This window comes from Dendropsophus ebraccatus, unplaced genomic scaffold, assembly GCF_027789765.1.
Source record: "Dendropsophus ebraccatus isolate aDenEbr1 unplaced genomic scaffold, aDenEbr1.pat pat_scaffold_869_ctg1, whole genome shotgun sequence".
Taxonomy (NCBI): domain Eukaryota; kingdom Metazoa; phylum Chordata; class Amphibia; order Anura; family Hylidae; genus Dendropsophus; species Dendropsophus ebraccatus.
The window spans coordinates 20,412-42,404 of NW_027210469.1; the positions used below are offsets into that span (position 1 = coordinate 20,412).

At 40.6% G+C, this 21,993-nt stretch overlaps 1 protein-coding gene across 1 annotated transcript in view; it reads right to left on the reverse strand.

Moving 5' to 3' along the window:
* Positions 1 to 21,993, reverse strand: part of LOC138780819 (E3 ubiquitin-protein ligase CBL-B-like) — a 59,399-nt gene that overhangs the window by 19,599 nt on the left and 17,807 nt on the right. Inside the window, exons 6-11 of the mRNA XM_069956737.1 lie at positions 15,225 to 15,312; positions 13,724 to 13,855; positions 7,748 to 7,945; positions 7,229 to 7,414; positions 6,261 to 6,626; positions 5,878 to 5,966 (exon numbers count right to left, since the gene is read on the reverse strand). Of these exons, the coding sequence (XP_069812838.1) occupies positions 5,878 to 5,966; positions 6,261 to 6,626; positions 7,229 to 7,414; positions 7,748 to 7,945; positions 13,724 to 13,855; positions 15,225 to 15,312 (1,059 nt within the window). The remainder of the gene's footprint in view (positions 1 to 5,877; positions 5,967 to 6,260; positions 6,627 to 7,228; positions 7,415 to 7,747; positions 7,946 to 13,723; positions 13,856 to 15,224; positions 15,313 to 21,993) is intronic.

Below are 21,993 nucleotides of genomic sequence, written 5' to 3' on the forward strand. Positions count from 1 at the left end.
CAGGACGCCCGCTTTCTAGCACCTTCCCACCTCATGACTTAGGTCACAACACCCCTGAACCCCTGTTCTGCTGCACACTATTCCGCCTGTTCTAAGGCTCACATACTTCTCCATTGGCCTGAAGGGCATTGGCCCCAAAACGTCAAATGGGGCTACAGTGCTTCAGGTTCGGGCTACAGCTACATATATTACTGTTGTCTGCCTGTACACAGTCGCTTGTTGGCTTGGATCGATAAGAATTTAAAATGCATTTATAAAAGCCAACCTCCTAAGTGCTGACTCATCTCTATGCATATTACATAGCGAGCTGTTGTCAGTTTAGTAGCTTTTATTCTCAGTATATTGCATCAGCATCCACCACATTGAAACTGAACAGTGAACTCTTATAAACCCGCTTGTCAGACACAAAAGCATTACAACTGAATTGTTTAAGCAATGAATAACCATGACCCAATATTGCCAGTTATGTGGATCTGGTTATAAACCCCTATATGTCACTTATGCCAAGACCTGGAGAACTCCCAGAAAAACCACTGCTGTCCACTGCAGTAGACCATTAAGAGAATTGCAGCACTTTGCATAAAGAGTTTTTATTTGAAAAGTAAAGCGCCTAATGTCCCCACTTGGGCAGGGACACACCAATGCTTTGATTCTTACAGCCATTGCGTTCCTAACAAGGCTCATTAGACGCAAGTGTGCAGCCAAATACACTACTGGACTGCTGCCACATCCTGGCACAAGTCCTGGTACACAGCAATGACCTGGCAGCATCTCTACCAGCTTTCTCCTCTTCTCTGTCCCTTTAAAACTCCAGCTGGCATCCAGTCATTTGGAACCTAATCCCGTTAGCAGCCCACAACTACAGCTGAACAGAAGCAGATTTGCAAAGTGCTGGAAGAATAGTTTACTTTAACAATACAATTCCACTGGCACAAATAAAACGTAAAGAACATTCCCGCTGCTGCTCTAAGTGAAGTGTCAACAACTGATTAAAATAATCCATGTTCCAGCCATTCCACAAGCAGCGCGGGGAAGGCCAATTAATACCCTGAAAACTTTTACATCCCTTCTCAATATGCCATAAAGCATAGCCTCCATGTGTGGACAGGACGGGAGGTTAAATTCCAATTAAAATGCCCTGTGATCAGCTATTTCCAGTCACTTGGAATTAAAGCACATGACTGAGGTCATGCTGAAAAGCACAACTGGGGAAGTTTAGTTCTCATACAAAACATACACGAATGCAAATACAAAATATAGTAGTTCTTTTTATATTTTAGAAATGTAGGGATGGGGTCACAAAGAAAGCTAAACTGATGCGTTATGATAAATGAAACATTTTAAATGGACAATGATTTCTTTTAAAGGTATAGTTTGAGAGATATAAACTCCCTAATACCATATGTGCCTTTTTTTATTTTTTTTATAACCATTTGCCTTTTGTTACGACCTGCTTTTGGGCATCCATCCACTAGGTTGGTTCTCTCATGCTCAGTTTAGTTGCAGTCTCCTGATCTGTTTCATTAGTACTGGCAGTTGGTTTTCACTTTATGTGCAAGCAAGGTGGGTTGTGGGTAAGTGTCTGCACTACCAGCTGATGCCCATACAAGCTTTAAAGGAGTACTCCAGCGGACTAAAAAAAAAGAAGAACACAGACACACACACACAGCATATATACTTACCATCCCTCCAGTGACTATCGCTGCTTGAATCTCCTGCCGGCCGCATCCCTGTCGGCCATCTTCAGATCTCCCTCACTTCCGGGTTGCGGAGCAGTAAATGGAAGAGAAAAGGCTGCATGTGCACCAGCAGCCTTTTCATTGCCTGGAGCACATCATATGACTTCCAGCTTGCTCAGCCAATCAGGGCTCAGCAAGCTGCAAGCCATGTCATGCACTCCAGCCAATAAAAAGTCTACAGCAGCCTTTTCTCTCCCATTCACTGCTGTGGAAGGACACCGAAAAAGAAGAAGACCACCCCCGCCCCCTGCTCCGATGACATTGACCCAAGATGGCGCCCGGGAGAAGAGGACAGGGGCGACATATATTTGGTATCTATACCAAGGGGGGGGGGGGGGTCAGGAACAGATAGCTTATTTACACACATAAGAAGTTATATAACTTTGTAACGTGTGTTAATTAAGCTTAAAAAAGAAATTGCAGGAGTACTCCTTTAAGAGAGCTAGTTGTGGCCTGTTTTAGTAAATACTTGTATTCCCCATGAAATAACACTTCTGGAACATCCGTTTTAATAATCTGTTTTTCTATTGACTTCCATTATAAAAAAAAAAAAAAAAAAAAAAGGATAAAAAAAATGTGGTTAACCACGTTTTTGTGTATGTTAAAAAAAAAAATGATGCACACAAATGCAACCATTTTTCCAATCTGTTTTTCGTAAAAACGGATGAAAAATGGATTGCAAAAACGCAGTGTGGCCCTAAGCCTAAAGCTGTATTCCCACGTTCCATGTTCCTCACGGAACACGGACGTGGAATGCCTTTAACGGAGTCTCCCCCGACCAGACAGCATCTGTAATTAGATGCAGAGAGCGGGGGAACTGTACAGATATGCGGCGCACTGTAATGACAGCACCACGCGGCTGATTCATTACAGCGCGGTGCATATCTGTACAGTTCCACCGCTCTTAGCATCTTATCACAGATGCTGCCCGGGTGGGGGGAGACTCTGTTGAGGAACGTGGGAAACAGAGGAATGGTGCTATAAATATGTAATCCATGCACCAATTTCATGGGCATTGTACATATGTGCTGAAGCAGACAAGTCAGGATTGGTGACAGGTCTCATTTAAGGGGCTTTGCCAGGTAATACTTATTGTTGGCCCATTCTCAAAAAAGGTCTTCGATATCAGTCTGATACTCAGCGCCCCTATAGTTCAGCTGTTTGCGCTGATAGTATACACAGCGAAACAGAGCTGGAAGCAGACAGCTTCATCCACTGTGTAGTGGCCAAGACTAGTCACTGCAGCTTAGATCCAATTCCCTTCAAAATCTTTAGTGCCATCGCTATTCAACAGTATGGAGGTCTGGGGTATATATTATATACAGTATATGGCTACCCAAAGTTTGACTTATTTTATAAACTACTGTGCCCAAATGACTTGTGATAGCTTTCTGCCATCTCATATCATAGTCTCTAGCCACATTAGGTAAAGTTATGGTGCGTTTACACAGACAGATTTTTCTGACAGATCTTGGAAGCCAAAACCAGGAACAGACTATAACAGAGAACAGGTTATTAAAGGAAACACTGAGATTTCTCCTCTTTTCTAATCCATTCCCTGGTTTGGCTTAAAAAATCTGTCAGATAAATCTGTCTGTGTAAACGCAGCATTAGCTGGGTCACTTACTATTTAGTATTTGTAAGCTTTTTATTTATGGTATAAGTCTGTTTGCTTTTGTATACCTTACAATCATTTCTATCATAAAAAAATATCTGGCATATTTTGTCAGCTTCCCTGGTATATTTGGAAAAACTCCATGAAATTTATTTATTTATAAAATGATTGTCCTACAAACACATGACTTGACTATATAGTAGTTAGCAAAGTATATACTAAAGGTCCCCAAATGCAGCATGTCTTTAGACAAGAAGAATTATGTTGTGGTATATTTTCATGTTTGGGGAAACACTGCATTTAAAGCCAATGTCAAGTATATTCAATTACCTCATGGTGTCAATGTGTTATTGCAGCCATACAGAACAACTGGCATGCACACATACTTGCAGGCTTTTAACATCTGCTGGATACCATATAAACGTATTTATAGTAGGATATTTATTCATTATGTAAATCTTATCCTATGTTTAGCACTATTGGCACTGCAATGTAGTGGGTAAGAAAGCTGCCAAGGAAGTCAGCAGACTTTTATTCCACATTATATACAGTAAGCTTTTTGCAAGATGCCAGGCAGCTTTATAAATTCCATTTTTAAATAAAGTGGGGAAACCTCTGGGTAGCAGGGGCATGGTGGATTCATCACATTGCTAGCACAATGTAAATTATTACTACAATGCTTATTATCAGTCAGTAAAACATTCCTAAAGCCTATGTCCAGGAGTGAACCCTTCCCAGGTGCAATAAATAATATATAAGATAGCTGCACAGAAGGCCAGCTACCAGTTTGTAGAGCATATATTGATTACAACATGCCAGATATTTTTTCCTTAGGAACATAAACCCCTACCAAGTGTTTAGCAACAATCTCTCCTCATCCAATATATGTACACTTAGTCAAGCTGAACATACATGTGTATGAGGGAAATGAAAGAGACAGATGTTGACTGGTAGCTATCTGAAAGGTATGGTCAGCTTGAGGCTATGTTTCCAATATGAGATCTAAGTGCAAAATGGCAGCTATTTATTGATAATGAGAGCCTATCGCCATTATCATTATACAACCGCCTTTTGTCATTAAACGATGGCCCGTTCCTGTAGTGGGAGCGTCGCCTTAGACTGCCAGCATATGTGGACCTGTAGTTAAAGGAGAAGTCCAGCGAAAATTTTTATTTAAGTATTGTATTGCCCCCCCAAAAGTTATACAAATCACCAATATATAATTATTACAGGAAATGCTTATAAAGTGCTTTTTTCCCTGCACTTACTACTGCATCAAGGCTTCACTTCCTGGATAACATGGTGATGTCACGACCCGACTCCCAGAGCTGTGCGGGCTGTGGCTGCTGGAGAGGATGATGGCAGGGGGACACTGAGGGACATGGGACACTGAGCACCCCCTGCCATCATCCTCTCCAGCAGCCACAGCCCGCACAGCTCTGGGAGTCGGGTCATGACATCACAATTGTATCCAGGAAGTGAAGCCCTGATGTAGTAGTAAGTGCAGGGAAAAAGTACTTTATGTGCATTTCCCATAATAAGTGTATGTTGGTAATAACTTTTTTTTTTGGGGGGGGGGGGAGGGGGCAATACAATACTTTAATAAAAACTATCGCCGGACTCCTTTAACTACTAGTTGTGTGAAATAGAACATTCCACTATGACCTGCTCTAGTTTATATAGCTCCCCCTCCCCTCAGTTCTCTATATGTCATATATATGGAAACTGAAGATGAGCAACAAACCCAGCAGACAGAATTATGGTTCCCCAGCTTCAGCTGGACACTGCTAATAAACACATATATGTTAGAAAAGATCTGGTAAATTATAGGCCTACACTTTTATCAGAACATGTGTGCCTGAGGTCTATGGGTATCTGGCCGTTCAGAAAATGTGACATAGAATAATAATTGCTATCCATTAATTGTTAAAGGAGAAGTCTGGCGAAAATTTTTATTAAGGTATTGTATTGCCCCCCAAAAGTGATACAAATCCCCAATATACACTTATTACGGGAAATGCTTGTAAAGTGCTTTTTCCCCTGCACTTACTACTGCATCAAGGCTTCACTTCCTGGATAAAATGGTGATGTCACGACCCGTCTCCCAGAGCTGTGCAGGCTTTGGCTGCTGGGGAGGATAATGGCAGAGGAACACTGAGGGACACAGGGCACTGGAGGGATACTGAGCATCCCTCTGCCATCATCCTCTCCAGCAGCCACAGCCCGCACAGCTCTGGGAGTCGGGTCGTGACATCACCATTTTATCCAGGAAGTGAAGCCTTGATGCAGTAGTAAGTGCAGGGAAAGAAGCACTTTATGTGCATTTCCCATAATAAGTGTATATTGGTGATTTGGATAACTTTTGGGGGGCAATACAATACTTTAATAAAAATTTTCGCCAGACTTCTCCTTTAAGTTAAAAACACTAATCTAGTTCTCCTGGTTAGATGAATGATGACTTGTGCAGTTGCCATTATGGCAGAAACAAACACCTTTAGTAAACAGACATTAATTTGCACTTACTTTATTGTAGATTGAATAGAAATTGATGGTGGAGGGGGAGAAAGTCGAGGAGGCACATCATACTCTTCCATTAGAACATTTGATAAAACCTATTAAAAAAAACATAATATAGGCTAACAAGCATGTTTCTCCATAAAAAACATATATATTAAAACTAGAATAGATAAAGTAAGAAGTAAATAGGTCAGCACAGCAACCAGCATCTTTCATAGTTACCAGAAAATGCATTGTGTTGTCTTCTGATACCAGCAACCTTAGGGTGCGTACACACGTACAGGATCTGCAGCAGATTTGATGGCGCAGATTTGCTGCAGATTCAAATCTGCTGCAGATCCTGTACGTGTGAACGTACCCTTACACACAAAAGGAAACAAGATCCTTACCCTAACATTTTCTGCGGGTAGATCATGATGCTTATGTTTGTGCACAAATCTTGGCTCTGTACTCAGATGTCTGATATGTCTCCCATTTAGAACAGAGTTAGCAGTTTTTCCAAGTTTAGGAGAGCTATCAAGTGTTATACGACATGTAGCTAAGTGACCAGCACCAGTAATGTCTCTTGGACACCAGGCTTCGAGGGGCATTGGCTGGTCTCTACAAGGCACATTTTCCATGTGATGCACGTGTCTACACATTCGACTGTCAGGTGGTATCGGAGGTGGTCTCTCTGGTGGGGGAGGGGGTTCTCTTAAAGGAGGCGGTGGTGCAGGAAGAGGTTTATCTTGTTTTCGGACCATACAAGGTGATGACTAAAAAAGAAAACATTATATTAACATGCTAGGTAACACTAGTATTTATTCTAAACAAATATAGGTCTATATCCTGTTATGTTAACATCCAAAATGGCAAAGCCAGCGCTATTTATCGTTTTTTCTAATCTTGCAAAGGATTCAACATAATAATGTTACTTGAGGCAGTGATACATGGCAACTTTGTCGAAGCAGGATGGTGCCACGCAGGCCTGCTTAACTTGTGTGGCATAGGACAATTGCATGGAAATGATACAACCAGTGAAATTCAATGTAATGTAGAAGTGGCCTGTCCTATGTCAACGCTACCAAACGTTACGCTAACAATAGCAGCCAATATAAGCCTAATATAGAAGCAAGTCGTCAACTTCAAAACATCAGGCAAAACTTTGTTCTAGGAAGTTAGGGGTGAGGGCAAACAACCACTTATGTAGAGCTCCATGTAGCTTATGTAGCTTTTCATGATGTCTATTGAGATAAAAAGAGCTGAAAATACTACTATCGCAGATTTATACGGTATTAAAGGGAGTGCCTTCAACTACTTACTACATACAATAAGTTACTGACAGCGCAATATGTTTCTCACCCCTTTTGAAGTTTACCTTTGGTGACCCCGTAGGACTGGCACAAGGGGAGCGAGCCACTCCTTTATGAATTAGATCCAGTCGAGGAGGAACTGGTGGTAGGTTAAGGTGAGGGATCGGTACAATGTCAGGGGGAGTTTTTTTCCTTTGGGAAAGGGGAGAAGAACCTGGAGAGGTCACTGGCGAATTCTGTCTTTCATTCATCTGGAACAGAAAAGTCATTACTAATATTACACATAATACACACACACATATATATAATACACATGTATATATACACTGTGTAATCAAGAATAAAAAAATAAAAATCTGTGCACAACAATGTAACATCCGGTTGCTTTATTGAACACAAACATGGTATCTGTGACTATTACCTTAGGCAGCACTGCTAAGGGGCTGGAGCACATGATATCTACTTATTTATGTACTTATCCTCTTTCATATCAGGTTCATTGGCAGTTTAGTTCCTTGGTATATTGTGAGGTATACTTGAATATGTATGCTTTAAAATGATTTAATATATTATAAAGCGATTACCTTTTTCACACAGGCAAGTCGGTTCATTATCAAGCATTCTTCCCGCTCATCATCTTCATCAAAATCCAGCATGGGCGTGCATAAATCAAAATTACTACTATTCCTGTTCTCATCTCTTGGATCAAAAGGATCAACAATAATTGGTTCTGTACCCTTGATTTCACAACGACAGAAAGGACATCCCTGTCCATCAGATTCCTGGAAAAATAAAAAATCTAAGTCTTAACCTGTTGTATTTATGTACATTTCTTGCTCTTCACAAAAAAAAACAAAAAAAAAAAACATTGAAGCATAAACAACAGAAGCAAAACAAGCAAGACAAGGCCGACCCAGGTGAGGTAGGTGCACATATTGTTAACTGGAAATTTTTCTACTACCACTGATAATACTATGCATGATCTATTTCTAGAAAAGCACTGCAGAGTTAGGTTAAATTTCATAGCTTGATTTTTTTTCTTAATTCAATAGTTCTACAGAGAATTCTGTCTGATACACAGCATTAGATGGAGCATGATGAGCATTTTGTTTCTTAGTGAATATTCTGCATGGATTTACCTTTGTGTTGTGATATGTATGGCACCACTGAATGGCAGAGAAATCATAAACTAGATCTAGGTTTATAAGGATCCCAAACATTAACACCTATTTGTGCATAAGGTCTATGTCTTTTACTATGAAAATAAATCCATATATAAAACAAAATAATAAAATCTACTAGCAAATGTAACACAATAAACCAATACAGATAGTAACCAAATCCATTGGGGGGGGGGGGGGGGGGGGGGGGGGGGGCGGGGGGGGAGATTTATCATGCTGCGGGGGTTTTGAGACCTTTTACCCTCTATGATGGTCATGCCAAGGAGGCAGAGAGGGGGCGGAACTGTGAGTTTGACTGCCTACGAAATGGGCTTGGTCCCTGTGTGTGCCAGATTTTTAAAATTGTATGCATTTTATGCCTGCACGCCTATGTAAACTTGCTGAAATCTATGTCAGCTCCAAGCTGTTGTAGATTTAACTGGGGGCACATTGCAACACTGATGCACTGGGATTTATGTGGAGGTTTTTATTAAGACCAGTTTTTTATATGACAGACTTATAAATAAAATCTCATTTGGCTCCTGTGTAGTTCACAATGTACTTTATTGGAAATCAGATCACTAACGGGAGATGCATAGAATGCAGATGGTGTATTATATGTAAGCAGATCCCACCCTTAAACACAATTACACTGTGCTCCACCTTCCCTGCAATTGTAATCCCAATACATACATCCTGGCCAACCAGGGCTGGCACTGGGCTGGCATCCCATAGTCTTCCAGCGGCAGAGATTTAAACAGGCATCTGCTGATGACAGGCTCCCGTGATCATATTCTCCCTTGTGATTGCTGTTTACCTACCTGATTCTACCCCCTGCTGCCCCTCTGACTGCCTTTGGTGACAATTTGAATACAGACCTCCTTGACTGACTGAATACTGATATTGCAACTGTCTCTGATGTTGTCCTTGGTATGTTTCTGGTTTTTGCTTTTGTATTCTGATTTAGCGCCTGCCATTACTGACAAGTTTGAACCAGACTGTTGATTTTTCCCTGACTGCTATGCATACTTTATAAGCATAGGGACAGTCGCCCAGTTGGAGGCTGCTGTTTAGGGCAGATCGTCCAAGTAGGCAGAGACAGTTGACTCACGTTCATTACAGGGTTCACTGTTCCTCCTCAGACGTGACAGTTGTGCAAAAATCCCTACTTCTCACTTGCAAGTACCACTCTGCTCAAAGGTCACAAACGGGTGCCGAAAAGCAATATCAGTACTCGTTTGCAGTGCCATCACAAGGTACGACTAATTGCTGGGCTGTAGGTTACTACAATATATGTGCAAAGGAATGTTTACCACCTCTTTAACTTCTTAGAAAAAGAAGAAAAGTATCAGACAGTTATGAATGTACTGTGCCAGTCAGATGGTAATGTGGGTTAATGCATCTTCCTGTGAAATCCATATCATCCATATTCATTTCCTAAAGTATAGTTTTAGAGGTCTGGGCACCCTTCTTCTGATACAGAACTTCAAATCCCCTGCATAAAAGGTCCACTCTCCTATTAACCAATATTTGTCTTTTGGATAATAGGAGAGTGTACTTATTCCTGTATTATGCCTCTCTAAAACAGCATAACATGGTGACAGATTTGTTTTATATGACAAAGCTCTGACTATCCCACTAAGAGTGGGCAGATTATTAACAGGCACTGCTGATAATCATCCAGTGTAAAAGGGCCAGTGATCAGCTGACAAACAAGAAATCTTTTATTAATCAGCTGATTGCATATTTTGTGCGGACAATAAAATCTTTGGTAGTCATCTTTCTGTGTAAATGGGAATGTGCGGGCGACTACCATGGAGGTAACAGGCTGCACAAATGATTGAGGCATGTAAAGGCTATCAGATCGGTGTTTTTTTTTATTTTTTTTGTCTTTTTCTTGATAAAATGGTCAAATAGGTGTTTTTTTTTTACCTGGTTCATAATCAAAATGCAGAGGAACCCTATATTTTGTTTTAGTTTGTATAGAGCTGTGTACTGCAGCCAGTTCTGATGAGGATATACTAGCACTAGAGATGAGCGAACCGGGTTCGGGTTCGAGTCCATCCGAACCCGATCGTTCGGCATTTAATTAGCGGTGGCTGCTGAACTTGGATAAAGCTCTACGGATGATAATCGTCCCGTGGAATTGAGTGCAACTATCAGCCGACATCGTTCATGTCGGCTGATCGTTGCAGTCGCTTCTTTTTCAACATGATGAAAAACAAGTGACTGATATAGCAGCGATCTGCTGCCGTCGCTCCGTTGAATAGGAGCGTCGGCAGCAGGCGCTGCTGTATCCTATGGGCTGCCCGGACGATCAGCGATCACCCGGGCAGCCCCCCCTGACAGTGCTCGTTTGCTCCTCTATGACGACCCGTGGAATAGGGTCATTAGTGCCAGCTGTAAAGAAAATTTGAAAACTGATATAAAGCAGCAAATTAGGAAGAACTGACAGCAGATTTGAAAAAGAAGGCTTTATTATTAGAGATGAGCGAACCGGGTTCGAGTCCATCCGAACCCGAACGTTCGGCATTTGATTAGTGGGGGCTGCTGAACTTGGATAAGCTCTAAGGTTGTCTGGAAGACATGGATACAGCCAATGACTATATCCATGTTTTCCACATAGCCTAAGGGCTTTATTCAAGTTCAGCAGCCACCGCTAATCAAATGCCGAAAGTTTGGGTTCGGATGGACTCGAGCATGCTCAAGGTTCGCTCATCTTTAACTAGCACCAATACAATACTATTAGGCATTGCTGCTTTATAACTTTCTATAGGACTTGTAAGGATGTTATAATCTTCTACCACAGAGTTTGTTGATATGTTTTCTGTCTGGATAAATTAATAAACTTATATTACATTAACCCCTTCAAGACAGAGCCCAGTGATGCACGATGTCCGGGCCTAATTAGTGCAATGTTCCTCCCCGCCTTCTAAGAGCCAAAGCGCTTTTATTTTTCCACCGACAGGGCCGGTCGTGGTGTCATTTTTTGTGCCATGATGTCTAGTTTTTGTTATTATCATATTCGTGTAGCAGAAAAATTTTGATTGCTTTTTATTAATTTTTTTAAATATATAATTAAAAAAAAAATCAGCTATCATTGTGTTTTGTCTTTTTTTCCATTTACACCGTTCACCGTGCAGGAACAATAATGTTATAATTTTAATAGAAAGGACAATTCTGTACACAAAGATATATAATATCTTTATTTATTTTTTTTCGTATTTTTATTCTTATAATAGGCAAGAAGGTATATTAAACTTTTATTGGGAGGGGGTTTATAAGGGTTTTTTAAATACTTTTTAGAAATTAAATTTATTACTTTAAAAAAACAACATATATTTTACAGTAAAATATGCAATCATTAGATTGCATATACTGATCTATGCTATGCCATAGCATAGCATAGATCAGTGTTATCGGAGATCTATGAATAGAGCCTGCCTGAAAACAGACTCTATCCATAGATGGCCGATCCCACAGGACAAAGTTAAGTGGATTACCCCCGCCCATCAGTACAAGCAATCAGGACCCCCATAGGATGACTGCGGGGTCCCGATCACTCAGTGACAGGAACTTGCCCTGTCACTGAGTACCTTAAATGACGCAGCTCCTGGGCTCCCGGGACACTGATGTGTGCGGGGCTGCTCTCACTGCAGCAGTCCCGCACACATCAAACCCTTCTGACACGCAGGGACGTATATCTACATTCCTACTGCACTGGGTATGTGCAGTCGGAATGTATATGTACGTATTACGTGAATGGGTTAAGGATTAAACTACAAAGTACATGGTGCAGAGGATGAAAGTAAGAAACCTACCTTCATCCTCAGCGCCCCGTGCGCTATAGGGAGATTTCTGTAGATTAGATTATTCTAGTTTCCCTTTAAAAATAAACTTGCCAGGCTAAAGGTTTTAGAAAATTCTGAATATTTAAAGTGATCAGTTAAATCTATTACTAAAGGCATTAGTAAAGGCAGCAGTACACAAGTATTTAGCAGACCCTATACAGCATCAGCCGCAATAAATGCAGCAACAGGTATAGCAAAAAAAGACAAAGTAACTACAAGACAACATGCCTGTTATAGACAGTAATACAGCTGATACTCCACTTAACTAGGACCAACTGATCCCCTGTCACAAAGTCTGACAAGGTCTTCAAGGTGGTAACGTCTCTAAAAGCTCCAGAAAAATGATGCAGACAGGAAAGCAAAAGGTTCCCTATATAAATTGCCAGAGGGACAACTCATTTCACCCCCCCCTCATCCTCCTGAACTAGCATTTGATATTAATCATACTAAACAATAGCAATAATCTGCTATTCCTTCTGTCTCAAGTATATTAGAGTACTGAAAAATACAAGAGGTAGGAGGTATCCATCCCTACTGTAAGGACCAAGAAGTTTCTTCTGAACATTATGCTATACTGTCAGGAGGCTGAAAATGCCAGCAAGTTAAATGGGAACTCCGAATAAGAAAAACTTGTTTTCTATTAAAAGTACATTAAATATTATATAGATGTGTCTATACAATGTATTACTGTATCTGTACAGTTCTGCCACACCGGTAGCTGATAGAAATCCAGGACGTGAAAAAAAATGGCCTCTGTGCCAATTCACATTGTCTCCTGCTCCTTCTGCTATTCCCCCTCAGGAGACAAATATTCCATGCCTCTGTCTCACATTGTGTGTGTTTGCTGATAATGCAGACAGGGGGCAGGGTGTGATGTCACAGGAGGCTTGGCTGGATCCCCCAATCCCTTGAGTAATTCACCATCTCTGACCGTCCAGAAGCAGCTGCTGCACTAATTTTACTGATTGGGATGGGTGGGGGCTATGATGATCACATGAGGGAAAGCATTGCATTCTGGGAAATGCTAAACCAGGGAGGACAGAAACACAAAACAGAGCAAAAACTCCCCAAACAAATGGATTTTTGGTAGTTTCAAAACTGGGATGGACAGGTAAGTAATGCGTTATGCTTCTGCAGAAGTTTCATTTTTTTTAACCTGTTCCTGGAGTTTCCCTTTAACATTAACAGACTATTTCTCTTCGGGTGAAGCAGAGATTGCATTAGCTACAGGTTTCTTGTGTTGTGTAAAATTAATTTCTGTAAGATGCTATTCACAGTTGAGTTCATAAAGCAAAGTGTTTGGAAATGGAGCATGTACTGTAAGTGAATACTAATAGATAATAACCAACATTGTTTGCCAACATTTTCTGTAGTACTTTACACCTTTGTATGGTTATCTCGATTGTAAACTATCAGAATATTCTAAAATAACTCTTAACAATGAAAAAGTAAATGGAATTCACAAACACCAATAACAAATCTGCTCATCTCAAGCTATGAATTCTACAATCTCAAAGTAAGATGTGTGTGTAATGTGTAATGACAGTACCTGCCAAGATGTTAGACATGAAGTACACATCAAATGTCCACACGGCTCAATCTTTACATCTTTGTCATTTTCTGCACATATTTTACAGAGCTGAAATGTTGAGCCCATTTCACAGTACAATTCATATTGTTCCTAAAAGGAAAAAAGTGTTGAAATATAAAGACAAATGATAACTGCATAATAACAATCAAGGAACTCTCTGTCTATACCCCAAATACTGGAGTTAGAGGTTTGTATTCTGGTTAGCATGGGGTTTCCCTCAGAAGAATAGCAGAAACAGAAGGTGTTAGTTCTTTCTAGGGTTGTACAAGGGTGTTCACTATGTTCTCTTTCACCACACCCACCAACAGAATCTTAATAGGACAAAACTGCATCTTTCATATTGTAATTAACAGTTTACTATAATAAATATAATAACAATTAATAATAATATTTATACCATTCCGTCACAGAAATAAAACCACCACCTGTCTAATATTGTGTAGGTCCCCTTATGCTGCATGAGACATGGGCTATACAAGATGTTAGTGGCACATTACTAACTACAATTTCCCAAACACCAGTAGCCAAGACCCTCAACATTCCTACCACCTATCCCTTAGCTGCTCAATCTGTGCTTCCTCTGCATGCTGTAATAGTACCATCCACAGGAATGGCAAAAACCTAAAGGTTCCCCAGCAGAATGCTGCCCAAAACTTAACACCGCTTCCGCAGACTTGGCTCCTTCCCATACTGCATTCTGGTGCCATCTCCTTCCCAACGCTTTAACTTTGGATGTCCAGGTATGATAGGAGTTGCAATTTTGCAACAGCTGGAAAGCAAAGGTTCCCTATCTCTGCTGTAACTATTCTGTGGCTATAGAGCAAACTGCAATGCAATGTGTGACCCATCAATAATTCTCTTTAACCTTTTTCACCAATTTGTGCTATAGTAGCACTATTATTAGACTAGACTGAGATGGGACAGCACCATGGGCAGTGATTGGCTGAGCGGGCTATCACTTTCAAGACGGGTTTGTCTCGGAAGTGGCAGCAGTTGCTGTCAGCGGGGGACCTGGAGCCATCAGCACCCACTTTGACTATTTTGTATTGGTGGTGCCCACCTGTTCTCCATTTCCATGGGGGACCTGGAGACACCCCAAAAGGACACTATGGGGAGCGTGGAGGGATAAGAATAAGATGCTTATGTTTTATAATAGGGCAGCAAAATATTAAAGTTTTCAAGTACAGGATAACCTCTTTAATGTGGTTGAAGTTTCTTCAGTTATCAAAGGATTTCAACATTTCATAAGTTTATGCAATGTCCAGGTCCCAATGAATAGTCTTTCTTGGCTTTATAGCTCAGATATCAAAGTTCTGGTGTCCTAAGATAACTCATACACTTGAGTGATTTGGAGTATAATTCATAAACCTTTTAAAAATACAATATTATGTCCAGGCGGAAAGATGTCCTCATAAACAAAAAAAACAAAAAAAATAGAAACAGAAATAAAAACAGATACCTGGGTAACTTTGATGTGATCATGTGGTGTCGGCTCACATAGACCTGTCAAGTCTGGATTGTAGCTTCGTCCATCAGGAAATAGGTAACTGAAAACATAAAAACAAGTTAATCATACGCTTATTCTGACAAATTTCATTCAGGTCAGTACACAAGTTTACACACAGTTTCAGATGGATGTTGGTCATAAATTGGCTGCTTAACTGCAAATTTCAATTTTAGGCTTTTAGATAAACAACTGAGCTGAAAATGTAAAAAAAAATGAATTCACTTCAAACACATCTAGAGATGTACAGCCTTTACAGAGAATAGCAGTTCTCTGTATATAATTCATTAGAAAAATGTGTTCTTACTGCAAGAAAAAGTGGACTTGTTATTATCTGAGAGGAGTATGTGATATAATACAGTCTGGTCTTATAGAAAAGCATAATCATTATATAAATGCACAATTCAATTTACTAGGTTTCAAGATACTGGTTTGCTGTGAGAATGCCTGTTCTTAGATTGTGATTGGACCTAAGTTAAAGAAGCACTCTGGATTTTTTTTACCAATACTATTCTTGCAGTGTCATCTGTTTCCTCCCAGCTCAGCTGCATTCATACATTTCATTACTGGAACAGGGTCATGTGATCACCAATCTGACAACCAAATAATTATATGCTCTAAAACAAGGGTGTCCAAACTGCGCCCCTCCATCTGTTGCAATAGTACATTTCCCATCATGCCTGGACAGCCAAATCCAAAGCTTTGTGTTATGTAATTCCTATGAACTGCAGGGTTACAACTAAAACCTATGAGATCCCTCTGGGCAGCTAAGACCCGTTCACTCCTGGCTCCATCTCTTTGGCAATCTCTAGGCCCCTCCCATGTATGGAATACTGCTGACTGACTGCACTGAGGTGCAGTGATATATGTGAATCCATACAAGGATTAGCTGCAGTGTTAAACAACTCACCTGATCACTACCGGTCTCTTCTGTATTCAGAATCTGTAGTGTGCCTTATGTAATGCAGCCTCACACTGCTCCTCTGTGTGTAAGAGCTGTAATTACTTACAAGGGCACAGACAAAAGCTGTTTCACATATAAATCTCTATCGGGAGAGTTAGGGGACAGAAATTCTATGTCAGTGATCTATCACTTACTGCACTTAGTCACTAATTTTCCCTACAATTTATCGTACTAAACTTTTGCTGCTTTTACACTGAAAAGTGTTTCAGCCACTAAGGGCCCTATTCCACCGGACGATTATCGTTCGGATTATCACTAAATCATTCGAATCTAAACGATAATCATTCGGTTGAAGTGCAGTTAACGATTAACGACCGAACGAGAAATCGTTGATCGCTTTATAAGACCTGGACCTATTTTTATCGTTGCTTGTTCGCAAAACGTTTGCAAATCATTTGCATTGAATAAGACGTCCTTCGGTCATTCGCAGTAGATACAAACGCAATCGCGAAGAAAAAATGATTGCAAATACGATCATAAGATTAGCGTTGCATGGTAATTAACGTTTTCAGGTCTTTTGCAATAGCGGTCGTTTGAGGATTGCCGCTCTGCTCAAGTAGTTACCAAACTCTGCCTCCTCTCATTAAAGGGATTTTTTTAGGACTAGAAAAACATGTCTGCTTTCTTCCAGAAACAGCAGGACTCTTGTCACCAGTGCAGGCGTGGTTTGCAATTAAACACCATTAACTTTAATAGAACAGAGTTGCAAAACCCCACCCAAACTGGAGACAAGTCCTTCTGTTTCTGGAAGAAAGCTGCCATACTTTCTAACACTGGATAGCCAACTATGAAACACAGGATATACATTCCCAAGGTAAATATTTTATGTAGTATACATAAAAAAATATAAAAAGCTAAAACTATAGCCTGTTACATATTGGGGAAATGGGGATCAGCATCTTGCCCTGCTCTATGCATATCTCTGAGTATCCCAGCTTCCTCAGAGGCCTATATATCTGTCCTACCGACTCCACAGCTCGGATAACTGCACCTGGTTGTCCATCACATGATCAGGACACATTTTGATAAAATAAAATAAAAATCTATTGGAGGACTGCAAGCAGAGATCTTGACAAAGAATTTTTTCAAATATACTTTGCATATCAATTAATGATTAAAGAGGTACTGCAGGCAAAGGTAAAGAGGTAGAAAATAAAGAAACAATACTTACATGTCCCAGTGCCCTAACACAGCATGTGACTGGGAGCTGTGACGCCCTCATGCCCCACGTGGCAGGTGACTGGGTGACATGACGTTGTACTGCAGGGGGAACCGGGACTGGTAAGTATAGCTTTATTATTATGTTCCCACCACTCCCTGCCCACCCTGGATTTTTATCTTTGCCCGGAGTATGCTTTTATCATCTCATTATATAAAAAACATTTCCTGAAACTATTATCTCTCTTAAATACTGACCAACTTATTAGTAGCAGAGAGCCCAGGGGATTGTCTCCTTGGCCTTTCATAATGACTGCTTCTCCTGTATCAGCATATAAAGCTACATACCACAGTAAAGAGTGGCAGTGGCATATAGATTCAGCATGCTGGTCCTGGGCTCTAATAGAAGACCTGTCATGACAATGGAGAAGGCCTCGCATTGTACCGACAGCTGATCGCCAACCCGGGTTTGCACTGCAGGGGTGCCGAATGAGTCCCTGCAGCACCAAAGATGTGTAATATAACTGTGACATGGCATCTATACAGTAGCACAACCAGCAATGGATACAGTAGATCCCTGGTGTCAATTAAAGCATTACTGTCAATTGAAATAACTTTTATTTGCAGCGGGTCACAGCAGCTAATTTAGCCAATCATTACCACTCCTGTGATTCATTACATAATGTTAAAGGAGAAGTCCAGCTCTGGGAGTCAGGTAGTGACATCACCATTTTATCCAGAAAATGAAGCCTTTATGCAGTAGTAAAAAAAGCACTTTATAAGCATTTCCTGTAATAAGTGTATATTGGGGATTTGTATAACTTTTGGAGGGGCAATACAATACTTTAATAAAAATTTTCGCTGGACTTCTCTTTTAAAGTTTGTATCTAGAATTATACTTCAAAACACAAACCAATGTGGCAATTGTCTTCTATAAACTGGCCCTAGTGTCCCTGTGTCCCAGTTAAGGTAACAAGTAGTGTTGAGCGAACGTGCCGAATGTTGGGGTTAGCTAAACCGGAATGATCAGCATTTGACTCCTGGTGGCTGGAGAAGCTGGATGCAGCCTTAGAGAGTCATAGGCTGATCCATGTTTTTCTGGTACTAGCCTAACCAGAATGTCCCCAAGTTCCCTCAACACCTGTTACTAGTTAACCTAACAATTAGTAAGTAATGCTGCGTTTACACGGAGTGATAATTCGCCCGATCGTACGATTACCGATTTCGAAGTAACTTTTTTTTTTAAATAACAATCAGCGTTTAGACGGAATGATATATCCTACGGAAAAATCATTTTGCGATTGTTTTGCGATCGCTTAAGCCTATCTCGCACATAGGTTAAATCGGTAAACGACTGTTTACACGGAACGATCTGCGGATTTTTTGCGAACGACGATATAAGAACATGCTGCAAGATCAAAATGAACGATTTCTCGCTCATCGTTTGATCATTCGCTGCGTTTGCACGTACGATTATCGTTCGAATTCGATCGTTATCGTGCAAATTGAAACGATAATCGTTCCGTGTAAACGCAGCATAACACGAATGTCACAATCTGGGCAGCGCTATGAAATATGAAGCTGTTAAACACAAAAAATAAGGGACAAATAACACAGTAATACCTTTAAAAAATGTATTTCCCCAGCAGTTATGGTAGAACGTCAGTATTTCATAATATTAGAAGTATGAAACTCTCTGTGTAACTGGCATGCTTTATAGGCTCTGTAGAAAACATAACATATAGCTTTGTGGTTTGGTTCCTTATTATCTACATCTCTGATATCAGTATTTGCCCTACAGGGCTATAGTTGGCGCTCTGTTCAGAAAGCAAATGGAAAAGAAGATAAAAGTGAAATGCCTAGCAGGTACCACTTCACAGCTCTAACTGGAGATGGATCAGTTTTTAGTTTGAATTTTTAAAGCTGTAAATTATATTTGCTATAAGCTATAGATAAAATCGCTCAAATACACATATATGGGGCTATGTTCAAAACAGCATGCTGAACTTTTTTCCTGTCAAGCTGACAGACACCTCAGTGGACTCCACTGTAGATTAATAAGGTCTGTTGGATGATGATGTCCACTAGATTCCTTATAAATGAAAACAACAATGCAGATAAGCAAGTGCTTAAAGTGACAATATATAATTTTATTCGGTTACATGACCATAACAGTGTGAACAGCAGAAGGCGTTTCGGCCATATGCCTTTGTCATCGTGCACCACCAGCTGACATGGAGTGCCGCTCTGATTTCTCTCCTTAAAGTGACACTGTCATCCCCTTTTTGCATTATGACTTTTCTACACATGTGTAATGGGTAAATTCAGCAGTTTTCATACCTTATTTTACATCATACGTCATGGTGCTTGTTCAAGTAAAAAATGATCTTTTATCATCTGTAGATTGTGCTAAGCAGGCCCCGCCCCCTCCGTGACTTTATTGGCACAGACACCGCCCCCTTGATGCCCATTGGTATAGGCCGACCTAGAGGGGCTGGGGCCTAGACCTTTAGGCTAGCCTGTTCCAATGGTTGGTGAGGGGGGCTGGGCCTATGTGTCAATGACTTCACCGAGGGGCAGGGCCTATGGCGCAGTTGCCATGAAGCCCCACCCACTTAGCACAATCTGCCAATCATAAAAGATCACTTTTTACTTGAACAAGCAGCATGACGTATGATGCAAGTATGAAAACTGTTAAATTTACCCTTTACATCTATGACAAGAATTCAGAATACAAAAAGGGGGTGACAGTGTCACTTGAAAGGGGGTGTACAGGCAAATAAAATCTTGGCAGCAGGGTTACTGCATTAACAATTGCCAATCACCTGTCCCAGTTGCCACTGCTGGTTGCCGTATATCCCAGTTCCTGTGACGGCCGCACAGAAGCTGACCACTCAGCCAATAAGTGACTAAGGGAAGACACTGCTAGCAGATAGTTCCTGCAGTGCTGTGATGTCACAGGAACTGGCAGATAGAGGAAATCAGTATAAGACAGGGAGCGGTGGTGTGACGGCTGCACTTGACTGGTACTTGTTTATTATTGTGTATTGTTGTTTATTATGTCTGTAGCACCCTCTGCCCAGTCTTTTATTTTATTTTGCCCAGTGAACCAATTTAAAACAGATCTGTCATCCCCAGATTTGCAATTGAACCAAGTATGGTAATGAGCACAATGCAACTCAAGGGTAATACAGACAGTTAAACACATGTACAATAGACCCCTCTGGTTAAGGCTTTATATGGTGACCAAGCAAAACATTGGGGCTCATTTACCAAGAATGCCTGTATTTTAAGAACTTTACACTTCAGGGTTTTTGCTTCCCAACAGATTTATTGTGTCCTATTCCCCTAAGTAATTTTGCAGGTTTTTTTACATGACAAAATTAAAACCCGGCCATCCCAGCACACTGATTTTGAAAATGGAAATTCTGTCCAAAAATGACAGCTTGTTTAAAGAATATGTGGGTTATGGCAGATTTTAAAAAGGACACACACACTTTTCGGTTTTTAAAAACACAAAATGACGGGTATGTTGGTTTTTTACAGATTTTTGTGCCACTTAACATAAGTAAATATGGTAAAACAAGAAATCAACTGGTTAAACGTGTCAATTTGATGACAGAAACACATTAGTAAATAAGCCACATTATGTCTATTAGAAGATTCTGCATTCCAAATCTTTAATCCTTTCACTGCTAAAGACGTACTTTATGCAACAAGTCATCATTTTAAATGTTTGTAAATTCTGGAATATTAGAACACGGGTCTACATAGATGTTATGCCGGGGGACAATATTGCACATCAGCAGCAACATCATTCTGGTCCCATTCCTGCTCGCCTCCATGCTGGTCCTAGGGCTTCAAGTCTTCATGTGTCTCTGCTTCCTCCTTCTGATCCCAGTTGCAATGACACCTCTGGCCACTAGGGTGACTAGTTGTCCATTAATATTTGGAAAGAGACAAATCGTTTCTAGTTTTTGTTCTGTAAATTACCATATTGAATTTTGAACAAAACAATTCAGATGCAGTTAAAGTTCAGACTTTCAGCTTTAGTTCCTCACATTTTTATGGAATCATTTTGTTTAACCCACTGAACTAAAGCATTTTTTAAACACAATCCCTTCATTTCAGGGGCTTAAAAGTAATTGGACAAATTAAATAATTGTAAATGAAATAATATTTCTAATACTTGGTTGAAAAGCCTTTGTTGGCGGTGACTGCCTGAAGTCTTGAACCCTTGAATATCACCAGGCCCTGTGTTTCCTCCTTTTTAATGTCTTGCCAGGCCTTTACTGCAGCAGTTCTTAGTTGCTGTGTGTATGAGGCCTTACTGTCTGAAGTTTAGTCTTTAAGGGTATGTTCACACTGAGGAAATTTAGCAGAATCCCACCTGCCTCAGAGTCAAACAATGTGTTTATGGGAGGGCTTGCGCGCTTCCATTCTCCTCCGCTCAAAGAATTGACATGTCAATTCTCTGAGCGGAGGTGCACGAGCCTCTTCCATAGACACATTGTTTGATGTTGAGGCAGGTGGGATTCCGCTGAATATGCTAAGTATGATCATACCTTTACAAGTAAAATGCTGCTCAGTTGGGTTGCGATC